Source organism: Scleropages formosus, chromosome 25, assembly GCF_900964775.1.
Source record: "Scleropages formosus chromosome 25, fSclFor1.1, whole genome shotgun sequence".
NCBI lineage: Eukaryota > Metazoa > Chordata > Actinopteri > Osteoglossiformes > Osteoglossidae > Scleropages > Scleropages formosus.
Genome location: NC_041830.1, coordinates 2,132,301 through 2,153,736, shown reverse-complemented (window position 1 = coordinate 2,153,736; position 21,436 = coordinate 2,132,301). Strand labels below are relative to the sequence as shown.

The window sequence follows — 21,436 nt, the reverse complement described above, 5'->3', positions numbered from 1 at the left end:
GCTGCTGTTCTTCTGAGAGTTGCCACACAAAATTTCATTGTGTTGCATACAGTGACAATAAAGTATTTAATCTTGTAAACAAATCATAATCATCAATATCAAAAACAGTCAAAAGTGCTCAAAGTAGCCAAGTAAAATGAGATACTAAAAATTTGTGAATAAAATTCACAGATATTAAAAATAAAAAAATTTATAGAAAATAATATATATACAATATATATATTATATACACACACATACACACACTCAAAAGAGCGTAAAATACAATCGGAATCAGAATGAGCGTTATTGCCAAGTACGTTTACACATACGAGGAATTTGTCTTGGTGACAAGAATGTCCACAGCGGAGACAGAATGACAGTGACAAGACACAGATAATAAAAATAGAATAAGTGAATAAAAAATAAAAATATAAAAATACACAATATACAAAATAGACACTAGACATTATATGTATGTACAGGTATGTTATATACAAATGTAAGGGAATGTAAATAAGAGGTATGGTGTGTTAAATAGGGGGTGCGGTGGCGCAGTGGGTTGGACCGCAGTCCTGCTCTCCGGTGGGTCTGGGGTTCAAGTCCCGCTTGGGGTGCCTTGTGGCGGACTGGCGTCCCGTCCTGGGTGTGTCCCCTTCCCCCTCCGGCCTTACGCCCTGTGTTGCCGGGTAGGCTCCGGTTCCCCGTGACCCTGTATGGGACAAGCGGTTCTGAAAATGTGTGTGTGTGTGTGTGTGTGTTAAATAAATATAAGTATAAATAGTGTTGTATATTGCACATGTTTCTTGACCAATGGGGGCATTTAACTGTTCGTGAGGTAGATGGCCTGAGGAAAGAAACTTTTCTTGTGCCTGGCTGTCCTGATGCTCAGTGCTCTGTAGCGCCGGCCAGGCGGCAGAAGTTCAAAGAGGAAGTGGCCTGAATGTGAGGAGTCTGGAATGATTTTGCCAGCCCTTTTAAGAAAGTACAATATTTTTTAAAGAGACATTGAGATAAGAGAATCCATGAAGCAGACATCCATCCATGGGGCTTCTAGGCTATTCTGCAAGGAAGCCTTTCCATCTGTCTTTTGCCTCATGGCAGCCCCAGGAGATCACATCCCGCTTCATCCTGAACTTCAGTTCAGCTGGAATTTTCAAAATGACACCCCAGGCTACTGTTTTCATCCCCTTTTGGTTAATCTGTGCATTCCATAATTCCATAATTCTCTCTTTGTCAAATTTACAACCGACCATATCCTACCGGAGGCTGCTTTGCTTACCTTGGGGGAGGACAGTCCCTTAATAATGTCATCAAAGGTCAATGCCATCTGGTCATCTAGTTCCTTGCACAAGGGCACCACCAGTGACCAGACTATCCTGGCATGACCACAATCCCAAAACACATTTAATCGTTTCCACACCTGAAGACTGGGGTTGCGGGCAGTCAGGACGTCCAGTCAACCTGTGCCTATGAAGCTTTTCCATCACAGGCAATCTTCTGTGAAGGCACTGCTAATTTAAATCCTGTAGCCTACTGTCAAACCCTCTTGGCTGAATGAGCCTTCCAAAGGTCCTGCCCAAGGCCTAACATCACTCGCGTTTCCCTCCTCTTCAACAAAGCATTATATAACACTTTGTGCTTGAGGAGGGTATTTGCATTAGTGTCTGTCAGAATGGGGGTGTGGTGGTGCAGTGGGTTGGCCTGCAGTCCTGCTCTCCGGGGGGTCTGGGGTTCAAGTCCCGCTTGGGGTGCCTTGCGACGGACTGGCGTCCCGTCCTGGGTGTGTCCCCTCCCCCTCCAGCCTTGCGCCCTGTGTTGCTGGGTTAGGCTCCGGTTCCCCGTGACCCCCGTATGGGATGAGCAGTTCTGAAAATGTGTGTGTGTGTGTGTGTGTGTGTGTGTGTGTGTGTGTGTGTGTGTGTGTGTGTGTGTGTGTGTGTGTGTGTCTGTTGGAATGATCTTGCTCCATTTCGCCACCTGTTTGTAGTGGTCTGGCAGGATCTTGGCCTTGGGTCCTACAGTAGACCATGAATTCACCAGGTGAAGTCAGGGACCCCCCTTCCACCCTGTCTTTCTCCAGGTACATCACTTCCCTCCTCACGCTCTGTAAAACTGGTCCCCCTGCTAACAGCACAAATGAAGAAAACCTCATGATTCGTTAGTGCTACATTTGTGCCATTTTGTGCCATAAAAATTGGAATTTGTGCTGTTGTTTTTGAGATAGTAAGATTTATTTTTTCCAGGAAGTGACATCACTCAGCCTCCCTACAATGCCGAAGACAGAGATTCAGGCTCTTTTGTTTGTGCCATTTAAACCGCAGTTCTGTCTCCATTGGTTCTGGAAATATTAAAGGTTGTTTACATGGCATGTGATGTCACGAGCCCCCCCTACAACGCCTCAGACAATTGGAATGGAGCTCATTCATTAGTGCTACGTTTGTGCTGATTTGTGCCATTCAAACTGCGGTTCCTTCTCTTCTACTTTTTAATACAAAGGATAATTTCACGTGACGTTAACCAGATCTGTGAAGTTGGGCCCCCTACAAACAGCACAAATAAAAAAAAGCACATTTTTCGATAGTGGTACGTTGGTGCCGTCTTGTGTGGTTCGAATCGTGGTTTCATCTCTTCTACTTTTTTAAATATAAAGGACAGTATTTCATGTTATGTCACCCAGACCTGTGAATCGCAACTGTGGTCCCATCTCTGTTACTTTTAGAGATAATGGGTGTTTTTCAGATTTCAGGTATTAGTGATTATATAACACGTTATTTCTAGCAATATTCATAATATGGATGTTATGACTTCCAGTATACCGGGGGGGGGTTTGACAGGGTCCTGCTTTCTGGTGGGTCTGGGGTTCGAGTCCCGCTTGGGGTGCCTTGCGATGGACTGGCATCCCATCCTGGGTGTGTTGTCTCCCCCTCCAGACTTGCACTCTGTGCTGCTGGGTTAGGCTCCTGCTCCCTGTGACCCCGTATAGGACAAGCGGTTTCAGACAATGTGTGCATATGTGAGACTTCCAGTATTTGTGACACTACTGCCTTTTACCTGTCCCACTGACCTTGTTACAGCAGAGCTTTTTTTTTTTTCTAACAGTATTTGCAGATAAACCTCCCAGTTGATTCTTGGGCAACAGTCTGGAGTGCTTTCCAAACTGAACCAGAGAAAAGTCCCAGGTTTGGATGGTTTGCCAACAGAATTTTATTCTGCATTCTGGGATGTCCTGGGACATGTCTAACTTGAGGCTGTGGAAGAAGTTCTGAACCGAGGAAAACTAACTGAGAGCATGAGATCAGGGTTTTGTCCCTGTTGCACAACAAAGGTGATAAAGCCAATCTTGGCAATTGGAGGCCCCTGACTATGCTTTGTGATTCTGCAAGGAACCCCAGGTAGGGCTCGAACTCCAGACCTGCCACACAGCGGGCACCAGCTGAACCCGCCGTGCCCCCCTCCTCCTTACCCTGCAGATATATATTAAAATCTCCACCAATTATTAGACGTCTGTTACCAACAAAAAAAGGGGGCCAGCTCTTCTGAAAGATCTATGTAGAACGCAGCCTATACTGGAGCATAGACGCTCATCGCTCGGATGCTCTGTCCCCTCCAGGTGGCATCTACTCCTAGTACACTGCCTTGTACAATGGGAAATGTACTCACGTTCTCAAAACTTTGATCACCAAAAAGAATGCAGACACCTGTGGAGCGGACGCCACCCACACTCCAGCATGATCTGCCTTTCTTCCAACCACTGAAAAAGAGCGCCACGTCCCACTGGTCCTGAAGGTGGCTTCCTGTTAAAAAACATAACTGGAAGGCAGAGGATGCAAGTCTATCAAACATTGCCACCGTTTTCAACACATTCTTTAATACTCTGACATTTAAAGTTAAAATTTTAGAATTAGGCATAAATAAGGGTAATATAAAATAAGTTAACCAACCATGAAAATGATAAAACCTGATCAACTAAAATTCTGCAGTTCTCAATCATCCTTTTAAAACCTAATTCTGTAGCTATAGTGACATCAAAGAACCTCTGTGGATTGTTCCGTTGAATGCGGATAACATCTTCACAGTAATGCCAAGGAGACCTACAATTACCTCTTTCATGAAGGTAAGTCAATCATGGAAGTCTCTGTCTTCCTCCTGAGGTCTCCAATGAAAGCGGGCAGTGTTCTTCAAAAGTCATCTTTCTGCTGTCCTCAATCTATTCGGTACAAAGAAAGTTCTGCCGGTGTCTGTCGTTCCATCTGGATTCTTCAGGATGATGTCCATTGTGTTGTGTATGTATAAACATGCTGCAGCGCCGATGTGTCGGCGCATGTGCATTGCACTTGTGTGTGCTGAGTGTGTAGAAATAAAGTTGACGCGTTCTGTTCCACTGAACCTTGTACGGACCTTGCTGCTTCACGGATTGCAGACATAACAACTGGCGATAAGGATGGGATTACTTACAGTAGGGGGGGTGCGGTGGCGCAGTGGGTTGGACCACAGTCCTGCTCTCCGGTGGGTCTGGGGTTCGAGTCCCGCTTGGGGTGCCTTGCGACGGACTGGTGTCCCGTCCTGGGTGTGTCCTCTCCCCCTCTGGCCTTACGCCCTGTGTTGCCGGGTAGGCTCTGGTTCCCCGCGACCCCGTATAGGACGAGCGGTTCTGAAAATGTGTGTGTGTGTGTGTGTGTGTGTGTGTACGTACTTACAGTAGGACGGGACCCTGAATGCAGAGGTAGTCCAACTGTGTCATTACAGAATTCTGACAAGCTGCGTTCGGACAATAAAAGCACCCCGCACATTGACGGCGGTCTGGCAAAGAACCTCAAGATGGTGGGCTTTATCGGACAGATCGAGGCTTATAACAAGAATGCTTTGTGGGACAATTATTTTGACAGATTTGAACAATTTTGTATGGCGAATAGCATCGAGAAAAATAAAAAAGTTGCAACAGACGAAGACAGAGACAGTAGGTGCAGTGCTCGCCTGCTGGCGTCTTTTATTCACCCATCGACAGTGAGAAGGCAAAGGGGGGAAACGGGGGAACCAGGAATGGGTAGACAGGGGATTCGACGTGGTTTTGTCAGCATCGTGCACGAGGTCGGGATCGGGGTCGTGATCTGGGTTGTGCTCGTCTCTTCACTCGTGCTCTCCTCCTCCATCTCTCTCTTTCACTGTTGAGTCTGGGGAAAGAAACAGTGTCAGTGATTAGCCCCAGCTGTGGCTCCTTTCCCCCGTCTCCACCCCCTTCCCCGGCCGCCATGGCGTGTTACATAGGCCCTGAAGCCTACGCGCTTCTGCGGAAACTGTTAGCTCCCTAAAAGCCTGCGGCCAAAAGCTACACTACCATTAAGACACTGAAGGAGCATTTATTCCCAGCTCCGTTAACCATTGCAGAATGCTTTAGATTCTACGCAGAAACTCAGGAACCACAGGAGAGTGTAGCAGAATTTGAAGCCAAGGTACGACGTCTGGCAGAAAAATGTGAGTTTAAAACTTTTCTAGATGAAGCACTAAGAGAGAGGTTCATTTGTGGGCTCCGATCTGAAGCTATCCGAAGGAAGTTACTAACTAAAAAGGAACTGAAATTAAGAAGGGCTGTAGAGATTGCAGTGGCGATGGAAGCGGCTCGAAAAAACGCCCAGGCTTTAGCACTGTCAAAGACTGCTGGTGCTAGCCACACACCAGGCACATCCAACATCGAGGTGCATCACATGGATCCCAACAGAATCCCGAAACAGATCAATAGGGGTAAACGGAAGTCGGACGGAAGTCAGGGTACGCCACTGTTGCAGATCCTCAAATCATGCTCCCCAAACCTGTTTCTTTAGGGACAAGTCTTGTAATGCCTGCCAATGGAGAGGACAGAGGGCAAGCATGTGCCATGGGAAGACACCCCAATCAAGCTAGAGGGGGCAAGTGCACACCATGCATAACTCAGATGACAGCAGTGCTAGTGATTTAGAGGACCCAGCACCGCAATCCATTCAAAAGCTAATGTGTAATTATGCAGCAGTTGAGCAACTCGTGTATGGTGAAGGTCGAGGACAAACTCTTGGAGATGGAGATTGACACCGCTTCGGGGGTGAGCATTAAAAACCAAGCCCAGTCTCACCAGACGTTTCCTGGGCTCTCCACCAGCAAAGCCAAGATGTCCCTGACAGTCTATTCTGGGGAAAAGTTGGAGGTGGTCCAGAAGGCTAAGGTGCAAGTCGAAGAACTTGGGAAGCTGTTTGCTCTAGACCTGTACATAGTTAAAGGGACTGGACCCCCACTGGTTGGAAGGGAATGGTTATGTAAGATGGCAGACTGGGAAGCGGTCCAGAGACTTTTTGACATTAATCCTAGAGTCAAACGGTCAGAAAGGAGCAATATTTTGTATCATGACGTACGGAGTAAGAGTCCATTGCGAGAGTTGGTACAGAAATACCCAATGGTCTTTGACAAGAGACAATCAAAGGGCACAAAAGCAAAGCTGCAGTTAAAAGAAGGAGCAGTTCTGCAGTTTCATAAAGCTCGGCCGGTCTCATTCACCAGACGACCTATGGTAGAACAGGCATTGTTAGAATTGGAGAGAGAAGGCGTAATTGAAATTGTTCAGTCCTCCAAATGGGCTGCTCCTATTGTGACCCTTTTGAAACGATATGGTAAGGTGAAGGTGTATGGAGACTTTTCAGTGACAATTAACCCGGTGCTCCAGATGCCAGTATGCCCTCTGCCAGGGATCAAAGAAATATTTGCGAAACTCAGGTGGGAGGACGGTGTTCACTACACTTGACCTGGCATCAGTGTACTTATAGAAGGAGGTGGAGGAAGAATTCAGGCACTTGTTAACCATAAATACTCACCTGGGTCTGAAACACTACAAGCGTCTGGTCTTTGGGGTGGCCTCCGCCCCTATGCTATGGCAACAGGCCATGGACTAATTATTACGAGACATCCCCGAACAGAATGCTAGCTTGATGATATAGTCATCACAGGGCAGACTGAGGTAGAACATTGGTCCAACCTGCATCTAGTAGTGACATGCTTGCAGGAGTACGCACTAAGACTGAATGGGGATAAATGTATTTTTGGAGCACCGAAGGTGCACTATCTCGGACACGTGATTGACATAGAGGGATTACATAAGTCAAAAGAAAAGGTAAGAGCGTTGCTTGATGCTCCGCCTCCCAAAGATATGCAGTAAGTACTAGCTTTTTGTGGTATGCTCAATTACTACAGATCGTTTATGCCCAGTCTGTCAGAGATTTTACATCCTTTGAACCACTTATTGAGAAAAGACAATCGATTTGTATGGGGTGACCGAGAACAACAAGCTTTTAACAAAGCTAAGGAACTGATGGCTTCAGAGCAGGTGCTATTTCATTTTGATCCTCCGTTGCCAGTCTGTCTGTCTGTAGATAGCTTGTCGTATGGTTTAGGCACTGTACTGTCTCACATCATGCCGGATGGTAACGAGAAACCCATAGCGTTTGTATCCCGGACACTCGCGGATCCAGAGAAAAATTATGCCATGGTGGACAAAAAAGGTTTGGCCACAGTTTGGGGAATACATAAGTTCCAACAGTATTTGAAAGGTAGACACTTCACATTAGTGACTGACCATCAACCGCTAACCGCCCTGTTCCATCCACACTGGGGGGTACTAGTTACAGCGGCAGCAAGGATCCAAAGATGGGTGCTGTTCCTGTGAGGCTTTCGCTATGATATAGTCTACCATAAATCTGACAAGAAGAACAATGCTGATGGGTTGTCTTGCCTTCCATTACTTACTGTTTGGAAGACATTGACTTGTGTCATGTTGAAATGGTTGACCCTCTGCCCCTATCGGTCAAGCAGATAAGGCTCCACACTCAGAGAGACCCCATACTCAGTCAAGTGTTTCAGGCGACATTGAAGGGCTGGACCTTGGTGCTAGATCAGCAGGGTCCCCTGAAACCATATTACCAAAGACGGCATGAGTTGACAACGCATGATGGGTGCCTGCTATGGGGTGTTAGGGTAGTAGTGCCCCCTGCCTGTCGGCAGGCAGTGCTTAACATCTTACATAGTGGACATTTGGGAGTGGTGAAGCGTGGTATGAAAGTTTAATTCTAAAGCTTTGCTATGCCTATATGCTTATGTATTACCATGTTTAACTAGTGAAACGGCCTATGCAAGAAAGCATCACATTTCAGGCAGCAGTCTGATGCCAGTCTGTCCCTTTCTGTGTCAGCCTGTTCCCATAACATATTGGGAGGAATATAGAATTACGTAGTTTCTGTGAGACTGCGTAATGAAAACACTCCTAATCGTTACCAGTGTTATCATTCTCATTACGCACAGTAATGAGGTCCCTGGCTCAAAGTTACGTGTGGTGCCCGGGTATGGACCAAGCACTTGAAGACTTGGTTAGAAGGTGTGACGAGTGCCAGCAGTGGAGACTGTCCCCGGGTCGTGCTCCCTTGCACCCGTGGGAATACCCGGATACCCCTTGGCAAAGAGTGCACATGGATTTTGCAGGGCCAATCTACGGTAGCATGTATTTGGTAGTTATTTGGTAGTGGTGAATACATGTTCTAAGTGGCCTGAGGTGATCAAGACGCCTTCCACTACTGTCGCCTGTCTTGTGGAAGAAACCAGAACTTTATTTGCTCGCTATGGTCTTCCTGAACAGTTAGTCTCCGATAACGGACCGCAGTTTGTGTCTGCTGACTTCAGGGGTTTCCTGAAACGAAATGGAGTGCAGCATATTACGTCAACCCCTTACCATCCGTCATCAAATGGTATAGCCGAAAGGTTCGTACAAACCTTTAAGTATGGGGTAAAAGGCGATTGGTCTCGCAAGTGCCTGGACTACTTTCTGCTAAGTTACAGAGTCGCTCCTCATGCAGCCACTGGGTTGTCACCTTCAGTCTTGATGTTCCGGAGACCCATTCGCTGCTTGCTGGATATCTATGTTCCAGACATTCGTCGGAAAGTGCATCTCAAATCAGCCCCGGTGCCGGCAAGGGGCATTCGCTCCCTTTATGTCGGTGATACGGTGCTGGCTCAAAATTACAGGAGGGGAAGGAAATGGGTCCCTGGAACTGTAGTAAAGGTTACCCGGCCAGTTTCGTATGTGGTCCAAGTCGGACAGGAGATGTGGTGTCAGCATATAGACCAGATACGCTCCAGGGATACCAGCTTCGCCAACCAAAACCAACCGGAATGTGGCGTTGACCTGGAGGATCCTGTTGTTGAGAGTATTCCCTGAGGGTACAGTGACAACTCCCTGCACCAGATACCCCAGATATTTCTCGGTCGGGGCCAGAAGTGACTGAACCACGAGAATTGGCATCATGCCCTGGGACTTCGACCTCGCCTAACCACCCAGAAAGGTGTCCAAGGAGTCCAACACCTCCTGTTCTGCAGCGCTCAACAAGGGCTCCTAAACCACCCCAGTGATTGAACCTGTGACCGCGGGGAGTTGGTGACACTTACAAGGAGGCTAATTTATTTCTGCAGGTTCTGTTGGCATTTTGAGTTCCTTTAGTGTTTCTTTAAAAAAGGTTTTGGAAAATAAAATCTCCAATTCGCCCCGTGACAGTGATGTTCATGCCACCTGCTCGACATGCATTAGGTTTTGCAGGTTATCACAGACTGCATTCGAGGGAATAGAGGATCACCCCGTGGCAGCAGCAGGCAAGCCACCTACTGGGCACGCCTTAGGATCCCTTGTGTTCCTGCTAAGGTCAACAACAGCACCTACTGGTCAGAAAGTGTAGTATGATCATAGCCAAAAGCCCGACACACTGCAGCCAGCCCCCAGAATGACAGCCCCAGAGGAATCGCCGCAGCAACCTGCATTCTGTCTACCACAATACTCGGGGCGGAGAGTCATGGGAGACCTACGAGGTGCAGCTTCAGCTAGCAGCACAGCACAATGGCTGGAGCACAGTGACTACAGTGGCACAGCTGGGACTAGCTCTGGAAGACAAGGCACTGACCGTCCTGCTGGATGTAACAGCAGACCAAAATCACAAGCTGTCTGTACTTACGGCTGCCTTGAAGCGCTGCTTCAACCAGCAAGAAATGGGAGACCATTACGCAGACAGTTCACAGCCAGATGTTGCAGCAAAGCAGAAGCTTTATGGGCGTTGGCTGCTGACATTCAACTTCTGACGCGCTGGGTATACCCTGAATAACCCTCAGCTATCCAGGAAGACTTGGCGCTGCAGGCATTCCTCCAGGCGCTCACCGCTGAATGCCTACAGCAGTACATCAAGCTTGCCGCCTCAACTAACCTGGATGCAGCACTGTATGAAGCAGAACGCACTAAAGCCACCCTGAGGGGTGCCACAGCACCAGTGCGCCCTTGCCATGCCCTGGAGGGAATCAGAGTGGGGTTGCCACAGGTATGGCGCTTGACACGCAGCCCTCTGTAGAGACTCATGAAGTGGTGCAGATGCTGTGGCAGTGCAGTGAGTTGGGGTTGGAAGAAGAACAGCTCTGAGGGAGCTCCTGGAGACCTTTGCAGACATTTTCATGGCCAGGGATGAGGACTGCACCAGGATGGATCTGGTGCAGCAGCACGTCAAGACAGGTGATGTCACCCCCATCTGCTTATGACTATGTCGTCTGACTCTGGCGAAAAGGCAGATAAGGACAAAGTTAAGGAGATGGCAACAGCAGGAATCATCAAACCCTCCAGCAGCCCCTAGTCAGCACCAGTGGTCCTGGTACAAAAAAAAAGGATTGGAGCTGCCGGTTTTGCATGGACTATTGCCGTCTAAATACTGTGACCAAGCAAGACTTATATCTGCTGCTGTGCGTTGATGATGTGCTGGAGTGCATCATAGGATCACAGTGGTTCAGCTCCCTGCACCTGCGGAGCTATTACTAGCAGGTTGTTTTGGCATCAGAGGCCTGCAAGAAGACGGTGTTCACCCTGGGGCGGGGCCTCTGGCATTTCATGGTCATGCTTTTCGGTATCTGTAACGCAGCCGCCAACTTCAAGCAGCTGATGAAGTGGGTCCTGTCAAATGTACCTAGGAAGAGGTGCATCATTTACATGGATGACCTGCTGGTTCACGCCTCCTCCTTTGAATCTGCTGGGCTGAAGCTGCACCCTGTGAAGTGCAACGTCCGGCAGCGGCAGGTGAAGTTCCGGTGCTACATCGTGGACAAGGATGGAGTGACCTTGACAAGGTGAAGCAGGTGTGAGGCTGGCCTACCCCACAAAACATGTCTGAGTTGCAGAGGTCCTGGGGTTGGCGTGCTACTACCACGGTTTTGCCGACATCGCTGTGCTGCTGCTGCACCACTTCACTGCTAAGGGGACCCTGTTAAAGTGGACCACCAAGTGTACTGCTTATGCTGACCCTTCCCTCACACTAATTGGGGAAATGACTATGTGCTTGTGGCAATGGACTTCACTACATGGCCCGAGGCATAGGCAGTACCAGACCAGAGCGCCACTACTACAGCAGAGCATTTGGTGGAGGAGATGTTCTGCTACTTCAGGGCACGAGAGGAGCTGCGCAGCGGCCAGGGAAGAAATGTCAAGTTGCAAGTCACAAGAGAGGTGTACAAGTGACCAGCTAGAGGTACGGGAGAAATGTACCACACCTCTCAGTCTGATAGAGCATTTTAACTACACACTCACCACACAGCTCTCCATCCTCACCTTGTGACAGCAGCGCAACTAGGACAGGTGCCTGCCCCTGGTCCTGTGGGCATGCTGCACCCCCACCATGCTCATGTTTGGGCATGAGTTAAGAAAACCTGTGGACTTAGCTTTTGGCAGCCCACCGAAGCCTGAGGTGAGTGGAGAGCTGGGGCTGGAATACCTTTGGCAGTTGCAGTAGCACCTGGGGGGGTGCAAAAGTGTGCATAAGACACACAATGTTGCAGGCATCCCCTGAACCCAGGGGATCGAGTGTGGGTCTCCAACCCCCGGCAGAAATGCAGGCTCTACTCCAAGCTCTCTAACAGCTCGGTGGGTCCCTGTGTCATTGTCATCATCGACCGGCTGTCAGACGTTGTCTGTCGGGTGCAGATGGGACTTGGATGTTGCATGGTGGTTCTGCACAGGGACAGGCTCACCCCTTACCAGCCCAAGAAGCCCTTACCAGAGCCTCCCACTGCAAGTCAGCCAGGTCCAGAGGACTTGCTGCATCCATGCAGACCCAGGAAGTGCAAGTTGCGGCACCTTAGAGGCTTTGTGCTGAAAGCATTGATAGTCACCGGGATAGATGACTCCTGGGGGGGTGATGTGGATTAATGTAAACAGTTGATGTTAGTGTCTATTCCTGTACATAGTCCTGTGTTCCTTTCTGATTGGCTATTATGTTGCTGATTTTTAATCTGCTATGGGGGAATTCTGGGGATTCAATGGGCTACCCCCTAACCATCATGTGGAGTAGGGAGACTTAGAATGACCTGGGGGAACTCTCAAGAGTTCAGCAGACTGCCTTGTACTGTCTGTGGTGTCTTTGTCAAAACTACTAGTGAAAAGACATACGCAGACAATAAAGAGAAAATTTCCCTGGAACCCTGTCTCCAGTAGCTCCAAGGGGGATGCTACAGATTTTTTTTTAATCTAGAATGCCCAGAAGGGGGTAGGCAGCCCCTGGCACTTGGACCCCCAGAAGTTTTTTTCTCCTTTGACTTTCAGTTGGGTACTTTTTGTTCCTTTCCTCTGTGGCCAATAGGCATACTTATATCTTAATAACTGTGTGGATAATGTATTACTTTAGTATATAGCCAACTTTCTTATTTACTTGTCTTATCCCTTTGTTCAGCGCTGTGTCATTGTGAGAAAAGCACTCTATAAAAATAAATTGAATTGAATCAGTTAACAGCTCCGCCCCTCGTATCACCCAAGTGTCTAAAACATAGGGCCTCAATTTGGATGATACAAGAAAATCACTGACCTTTGGCCATAGGTGATCTAGTACCAGGTACACTTATGGAGTGTGTTTGAACACGGGCGCTCATTATGGACAGCAGATGACTGGCAAAGGCATCAGTAACAATTCACTCCTCAGGTAGAGATCCGGCAAGCCATTCCACCCAGTCATGCCACTCCGGGTATCGCCATCATTCTCAATGTGGGTTTTCAAGTCCTCCAGAGGGAGTTCACAATTCAGTAGGTGACAACTTCTCAAGTACATAGCCAACCTTCTCTGTAAGGGCAGACTATTCAGAACAGCTGCTGCGTGCATATGCACAACCAACAGCGAGTTTCCCTTCCTCCGACTCGTAGCTGCAGTTAAGAAACCCTCTCATCCACCAGGAAGAATTTCAACTGCATAGCTGGGGGGGGGGGTTGGGTAGTGGGTATCCCTAAACGCAACCAGGGCCTTTTACGAGGAGGAACTGTGAAGTACAAGAGAGACCACTGCCGACCGAGATTAGTTCCAGAGCTCACACTACATGTGGAGGTGAGACCAACTATATCCAGCCTGCACCTTTCCACCTCCCGCACCAGTTCAAGCTCCTCCTTCAGCAGGGAGGTGACATTCCACATTAAGAGCCAGTTTTCATTTCTGTCTCGCTCCATGCCACTCATGACTGCCACTTAGCTGGCATTAGGGTCAGAATGGATGATGTTCAAGACCTCACTCGTAGACACAGGTGCTAAAAGCTGTTGTTCAAGGGCAGCAGAAACAATCCATGAAAGCAACCTTTAGACCCCACTGGTGGACACCACCACTGATAGAAGCTGTTAAACTTAAGGAGGCACCCTTCTGGGCAATGTTTTCAGGGAAATCTCCTGAGTTAGATGGCAAGCCACCAGCAGGCCATGAGGAAAGAAGTAGAGGCAGCTGCTGAAACTAAAGTTTGAGCATGGGTAGACTTTGGAAAGGCTACAGAAAAAGACGGTCACAGGTGGCCTCCAAGATATTCTGACAAACCATTCAGCGATTGTTAGAGGAAGGTATGACCCTGTCCAGACTGTGTTATGCAAGGGTGGAGAAGTGCTGACCGCTCCTAGGGAGACTTTCGAGCAGTGGAAGGAGCTCATTGAGGAACTCATGAACCTGGTAGACATGCACTCCTTCAATCCATCTCTGGAGGATTAAAATCCACAACTGTCCCTGAAATGACTATTGTGGTTTGAGGCCTCTGCACTGGCAGGGCTGCAGACTGCAAAGGGGGATGAAACAAAGCCAGAGATGTTAAAAGCACTGAACAGGGTTGTAGTTGCGTGACTCACACACCTCTTCGATACTGCATGGAAGGCGGGTAAGGTACCTCTGGACAGGCTAAGTGGGGCAGTGGACCATATATTTAAGAAAAGCTACCAGAAGTTGTGTTCCAACTACATGGGGATCACACTCCTCAGTCCCCCTGGTTAAAACTATGGCAGATTACTAGAAAAACTCTTCTACCTGACAGTTGAGCCACAGATTCAGGAGGACCACTGCACATTTCATCCTGGTTATGGAACAGTGGAGGAGCTCCTCTCCTTAAACAGTTGTTTCAGAGTGTGGGAATATGCTAATCCAGTCAACATGGGCTTTGTGGACTTAGAAAAGGCATGACTTTGGCATCTACTACGGGAGGTGCCGCAGGAATATAGGATGCTGGTGCTGACGCGTGCCATCCGATCCTTCTACAAGCACAAGCTTGTACAATGTGCACTGTGGCCATATTCTCAGCATTAAGTCAGTGTGGGCATTGGTCAAGGTTGTGTTTGTCTCCACTGCTGTTAGTGATTTTCATGGACAGGACATCAGTTCATAGCTGAGGTTTAGAGTGTGTCCAGGTGGGGGGACTAAGGTTCCATCCCTGCTTTCTAGAGATGATGATGTCCTCTTGGCCTCACTGAACATTTCACTACCGAGTGTGAAGCAGCTGGTAAGAGAACAGGTGCCTCTAAATCCGAGGTCATAATCCTCCAGTGGAGAACAGCAGCTTTCTCTCTCAAGGTGAGGGTGGAACAACTGCCCCTAGTGAAGGAGTTCAAGTACCTTGGGGTCTCGTGCACGAGTGATGGGAGGAAGGAGCAGGGACTAAGAGATGGATCGAAGCAGTATCAAACAGTACCTGTGGTAGCAAATCAGGAGCTGAGTCTTCAGACAAGGACGTTTACTTACCACACATATACAGGTCTTTGACCATAAAAATTGCCATTTAAGAGACTTAAGTTGAGGTTTGACATGAGAACAATCGGTTTTATTCCACAATATAAACAGCAGTATATTAAACAAGCTATCCCCCACCCCCCCACAAACACAAACATATCAGATCCTTCGGTCTCTTACACTAATTCACCACCTTTGACCCCAGTCTAATCTTAGTTTTACCATAAAGAGCTCTGTGAACTCAAATTATTGCTCAGATAAATAAATCTAACCTACAAAAAAGTAAGGAAAGTATTCCATAGAAACACGCTTTTTAAAGTTTTTTTCCAAAAAGATTTTTGCTTTTGCTTGTACCAAATAGCTGGAATCCAAAAAAGTAGTTTCATTTCTCAGTGAAATAATACCTGTAACCAAAGTTTCTGGCTTAGCATGCAGGCTGGAGAAACAAACTGGGGATTTTCACTTGGCGCTTCATCAATGTCACTGTATGATGGGGAACTTGTGCAGCACTGTTTGCATTCCTTGGACGACCACAAACACTTCATAGGGCAGGAGAAGAACAAACCCAAATGGGAAACATGACTAGGGCATCTAACAGTTCTGGAACACGGTCCCGCCAGGCGGAAGTAGCACCACGGTAAAAAGGAGGAGCGGAAAGTTGCACCCAGGGCAGCTGTTCCCACTGCCCTGCCATCTCTCAGTGGGCCATGCGGCCATCTCTCACGGCACAGCTGACGCACACGTAGTCCTCCTTGGCAGCGAGCTCTGCCGTGATGCCCACGCACACCTGGTGGAACCACTGGTTGCAGCGGCCGTCGCACTGGACCCAGTTTACCTGGACAAAGCCCAAACACGGGTCCGATCACATTGGAACACAATGCTGAGAATAAGTACATTTTAGCATACGCTTATCATACTGTTATTAACACTTAGAGTCGATAATAATCGACTATCGCTAATAGTGATGACACCTCCAGGTCCATTAGTGTGGAACTGGGCTCAGCACAATGGACCCTGAAGGAAGAAAGAGAGCCCACCCATGCAGGGAAGGGCATCTCACCTCCTCTCCCTCAGGCTGCAGACACCCATTGGCCGGACACACACTCCAGTCCTCCTCCTGGTCCTCTGAGAGGGGCGATGAGGAGCTGAACCCCAGGTCATCTTCAGGGCTCTTTCCCTCATTGCGCTTGGCTTTTTTTGCCCTGTCCCTGAGCTCGGCCCTGGGACCCCGCCGCTTGGCCTTCCTCTCCACCCTATCTGTGGCTTCCCGCAACGAGACAGAGATCCCTTCCTGCTGGAAAGTTTTAAGAACAGTCTGAGCAAAGTGAAAATAAAATGAGAACTTTGGATCAGCTGGAAGAATGTCAGCAGCAACAAAACACACAAAAAATTGAATAGCTTTGTTCATGAACTACAGTAACAGTGGAGGAAACAAAGCCTGACGGCTCAAACTGCAAGGAGCCCGTTTGTAGGGACAAGGTATTTGAGCCAAGAGTGAATGGCAAACCATCAAGCTGCAGAAGTGTGCATGCGAGACGCAGGTAATAAGGGACAGCCGGTTGCATTGTGGTTAGAGCCATTGCCCTTGGATCCTAAGGCTGCCGGTTTAAATCTCGCCTCCAGTTGTAGTACTCTTGAGCAAGGTACTTGCCCTAATTTGTTCCAGTAAAAATTACCTTACTCTACAAATCTTAACACTAAGTCACTTTGAAGCATCAGCTCATTGAATAAATGTAATAGGAAACTGCAGGTAATCAGTGGTTAGAGCTGTTGCTTTGGATTCAAAGGACCCAGTTCAAATTCCAATAACAGGCAGTCCTCGAATTTCAAACGAGTTCCGTGTCCTCAGTCCATCTCTAAGCCGGAACACTTAGGTATGGTGCATATCTAATATCAGTTTGTCAAATGTTTGACTTAGCGTATCACATATTGTGTACCTTCCTATGCTTAAAAAACATTAAAGAAACACTTAGAATGCACTAAAACATCTTTAATATAACAATACAGTAGTAATAATAATGATACAATGGAATGATGTAATGATAATATAATGAGATGTACGTCACTTTGGAGAAAAGTGTCTGCTAAATGAATAAATGTAATAATAATAATAACAAATATAACTACAGTATTTATAACAGAGAGAGACATAGAGACAATAATAAATGTTACTACTGTGATGATGAACAGAGGACATGAAGGAGTCTGGACCCAAGTGCAGGATCGTTTGTTCAGAATCAAAGGATTAGATGTGTCCCTGTGGTTGGGGTTAGGCGAACAGTCGGTCGATCAGCGAACTGAACGGTGGTGAGGATCCAAAATCGGGGTTGAGGGACAAGGCAGGCAGTCAAAGAGACGCAGAATGGGACTGGAGAACGATGAGGGACAGGACTTGGGAGAGCAGAGAGGGGAAAGTCTGAGAACATGCAGTGAGGGTGGATTGTCTGGAGTGAGATTCCGCAACTGGGAAGAAGTGTCTTTTGTAGCCGGGAGAGGGGGGGGAGGGGGAGAGAGAGAGAGAGAGAGAGAGTGTGTGTGTGTGTGTGTGTGTGTGTGTGTGCGCGCGCGCGCGCAAAACATTAAAGAAACTAACGCTTGCTTTTCCATTGTTGTTAGCGTTTCACTTTTCGCTTTATTATTTACTCTTTAGTTTCAGTCGTGATCGTTTCCTTTATCTTGGATGTATCACCATAACTTGCATCACATTTACACTTTGGTGCCATGGTTAGGAGGGAAAAAAACAAAAAAAATTAAAGTCAAATATCGTAACATGAGACACCGTGAATGGGAAAAGAAGGAAGTCTGGCCTACCTCGGGTTCATGCGCCCCACCCATGAGCCAACAAACCGCTGTAGACACGCACAATGTTTTGATGTAGTTCGCAAAGTAGTGCCCGTTTATTATTATGAACCATTCTATATACAGTAACTCGAATTTTTAATATAACAGGCCTAATTATGAAGTTTTCATTTGATTGTTCCTTAAGAGTAACCCAAAAAAAAAAATCTACTTCCAGTCAGTAAGGGGGTGGTTCGTAAGTACGGGTTGTACGTAAGTCGGATGTTTGTAACTCGGGGACTGCCTGTACTGCTGTACTACCCTTGAACAAGGCACTTACACTGAACTGACACAGCAAAAATTACCCAGCTATATGAATGGGTAAATCATTGCAAGCAGCACTTAACAGAATCAGAACAAGCTTTACTGCCAAGTATGTTCACACATACAAGGAATTTCTCTTGGTGACAGAAACTTCCACAGCACAGACAGGATGACAGTTACAAGACAGATGAGAAGGCAGAATATGTGAATGAAGGATAAAAAATATATAAAAATATAAAGTACCCAATATATAAAAATAGTCACTAGACATTGTATGTATGTACAGGTATGTTCTATACAAATGCAAGGGAGTGTGAGTAAGAGATATGATGTGATAGAAATAAATATTACAGTGTACATTGCTTTGCAGAAAGGCGTCAGATGAATGAATGTGAACATAAGTCAATATAAATGTACTGCTGTACATGTGGATTGGATCCCACAGCAACTGCTCACCTCGGGCCGTGGAGAGCTCTTTCCCTGAGACACACACTCCCCCGGTGCACCAAGATTCAAGCACGGCGTGGATTTCTCTACTTGCTGTGTGGCCAGCACATTTCCCAGCATGCAGTGCAGCTGCTGCACCTCGGGCACCATCACAGGCAGCAGCAGCCCTTCAAGGACAAGCTCCTCCAGCTCAGGACTCACGGCTTTGGGAAAGAACGAGGAAGCGATGTGAGTGACACCACAGCTGGCAGGTGAATAGCAGAGGAAACAATAAATAAATAACAAAAGCCAGTGAAAGAATCATAATATGAAGAATGACAAGCTGACCGTGCAAAGGTGTACAGTGGCGTGCGATGTGGAAAACAGCCAGAGGCTGGTCTGGCTGGTTCTCCTGGATAAGACATGTGGGCGTCCCTGAGCCTGGCACCACCTGCTGTGGGGGTGAACATACCAGACAGAGGATCAGTGACAGAGGGCAACACGCTCCAAAGAATAAAGAGTGAATGAGCAGCGTTAACACTGCAGATATATACTGTATAGAGTATACATGTATATACTATATATGTTCCTACAACCTACAGTATAACCCACTAATATAAATAACCTATCATACCCAAAACCTGGGGCCTTATGACACCAGTCACGAAATATGCGGCACATGACGAGACACACCTCTCCACTGGCATCGAGAGAAGGACTGGCTGAGTCCCACGGGCGGTGCTCTGTGGGCGTGGCCCCGCCTCCACAGGGGGCCAAGACCTGCTGCACATGGCGCTGCCAGCTGAGAGTGCGGCACACCGCGAAGTTCAGTGCGTGACCCTCTGGCAAACTGACGCGGAGCTGCTGCAGCGAGTCCAGGATGGACAGCGCCTCTTCCAGGGGCGGGCGCTCCGAGCGGCGGCAGGGCGGGCACAGCCAGGGAGGGTCGGCCCCCTGCGGCTCAGGCACGCAGCCACTGTGGAAAAGCCCTCGGCAGAGGTCGCACTGCAGCATAGCCCCCACGGGACCCCTCAGGCACACGCACACCCTGGGGTCCACATGCTCTGCCCCGGGCTGCAGCCGGGCCTCGTTTGCGGAGCGCAGGAGCGAGACCGCCTCCAGCTCCCTTAGCCGCATCTCCTCCAGGGCCTCCAGCTTGAAGGGGAAACAGGAACACTGTGTGTGACGTGACACTCTCGCTGGGACACACACACGCGAGCACAGTCAGCGTACTTACAGCGGGGCCCGAGTCCTGGCTCTTTGTCAGCGCCCTTTCCACGTCATTCAGCAGGTCGTGCCCTGCAGCGGATCCCTTCTTCCTGGCGTGCTGGAGCCCTTTCTTCCCTTTCCTCTTGGCAGCGCCGCCTTCAATTTCGCACATGGGACACAGCACCTGCCACGGCACGCAACTGTCACACTTATGGGCAAAACTCTGGTATGCAGTCTTGAGGAGCTGAGAGCAATACTATCCCCCCTCCTCTTTTTTAACCCGTTCTCACACTATTCAGTCGCAAGTAAATATCTACTGAAAGGAGCAGCACACATGGAGGAGAGCAGCCTGCCCACAGCACCCAGCAGCGTCCAGCTGCCGCTCCCTCAGCACCCTCATACACACTGACACACAGCATCTTACTGCACGTCATTTAAGGTCTCAAGATGTTCACCACATGAACACACCCTAAACGCTACACTCAATTCCTACTACAACACAGGACATGGTAGCAAACAAAGGTCACTAGCAGTGTTTTCCAGCATAGTTATTCTGTTCTGCATCACACATCTTACAGGGTGATGTTACTGGGGCTGAATGAAAGCAAGTGCGACCAACACGTTCCTCTGGAGACAGCTGCATGCGTGAGCAAGGAGAGTGAGACGTTCTTGAAGGATCACCTCCAGCAGGGAGTACGGGGTGCTCTTGGAGAGGAAGGCCTCAGCTGCACGCTTCTTCCAGGCTTCCGCTTCCAAGAGCAGCGACTCGAGCTGAGGAAGGGGGTCCAGCTTGACAGGGATCAATTGTCCTCGAGACACTATGTCAGCAAGGGCACCGAATGCAGGGATGTGGCTCTCGAGCTGGATATCGGAGGGCACAGAATATGTCGTGAACATACAGAGGAAGCGGTCAGGGAAGATGATCGACATGCACACAACAACGAGACAAAATATATTTCTGGCTCTGACATAAAGCTTTTGCTACACAAGCCTGTATTTCAGCCATTTCTTAAACTTGTTGCTCCAGGAGAATTTCCCAGTATGTGACACCCAGTGCTGTTTTTCCTTAATGAATGTGCAGCGCTACAAAAAAAAAAAAAAACAGTCCTTTAAGCCTAAGCCTAAATCCAAACATGCACAAACGTGGGCAAAGTGACTCCGTTCCTCACGTAAACAGGGTTCATTCACCCCGTTAGGCGATTATTGCAAAGGGGTCAAATTCTCATTATTGTGTCTCAAACGGTTTTGAGAAGGAAAAGTATGTCACCTAAAATTAAGACTGCAAAACAGAAGGTCTTTTCATGCATGACTATGACAACATATATTTTTAACAATAATTATTATTTAAAGCTCATCTCTTAGTTATATTTTCATCCAGTATGAATTAGTGCATGTCGAGTGCAGGGTTGTAGAGGTCCAGGGTGTATCCCTCAACAATAGGGTGTGAGGCACAGAGACATTTTACATTTGCAACAGATCATTTATAACAATCTATGATTGGTCACAGAATGTTTGTATGTGTAGAGTGTATTTGTAGTTACACACCATACAGTATATCTGTGCGTATGTCCATGCACCTTAAAACCAAGTTATTTTGGAAAAAAGCATCACCTAATTAGTAATAGTACTAATAATAACAATCATGCTGAATTTGTTATTTCAGCTGTGATCTT

The 21,436-nt window shown here is 47.8% G+C and overlaps 1 protein-coding gene across 4 annotated transcripts in view; it reads right to left on the bottom strand.

The window, feature by feature from the left end:
* Positions 1 to 15,089: 15,089 nt before the first annotated feature.
* LOC108928121 (lysine-specific demethylase 5B-B-like) overlaps positions 15,090 to 21,436 on the bottom strand; it is a 33,239-nt gene continuing 26,892 nt past the window's right edge. For 2 of the 4 annotated variants that reach the window (XM_029249065.1, XM_029249068.1), the window contains 7 exons: positions 20,445 to 20,624; positions 19,792 to 19,947; positions 19,248 to 19,709; positions 18,903 to 19,008; positions 18,585 to 18,778; positions 16,087 to 16,341; positions 15,090 to 15,861 (listed from right to left, as the gene is read on the bottom strand). In XM_029249065.1, the coding sequence (XP_029104898.1) occupies positions 15,724 to 15,861; positions 16,087 to 16,341; positions 18,585 to 18,778; positions 18,903 to 19,008; positions 19,248 to 19,709; positions 19,792 to 19,947; positions 20,445 to 20,624 (1,491 nt within the window). In that variant the 3' untranslated portion in view covers positions 15,090 to 15,723. The remainder of the gene's footprint in view (positions 15,862 to 16,086; positions 16,342 to 18,584; positions 18,779 to 18,902; positions 19,009 to 19,247; positions 19,710 to 19,791; positions 19,948 to 20,444; positions 20,625 to 21,436) is intronic. The other 2 variants (XM_029249066.1, XM_029249067.1) reach the window with 2 other exon arrangements.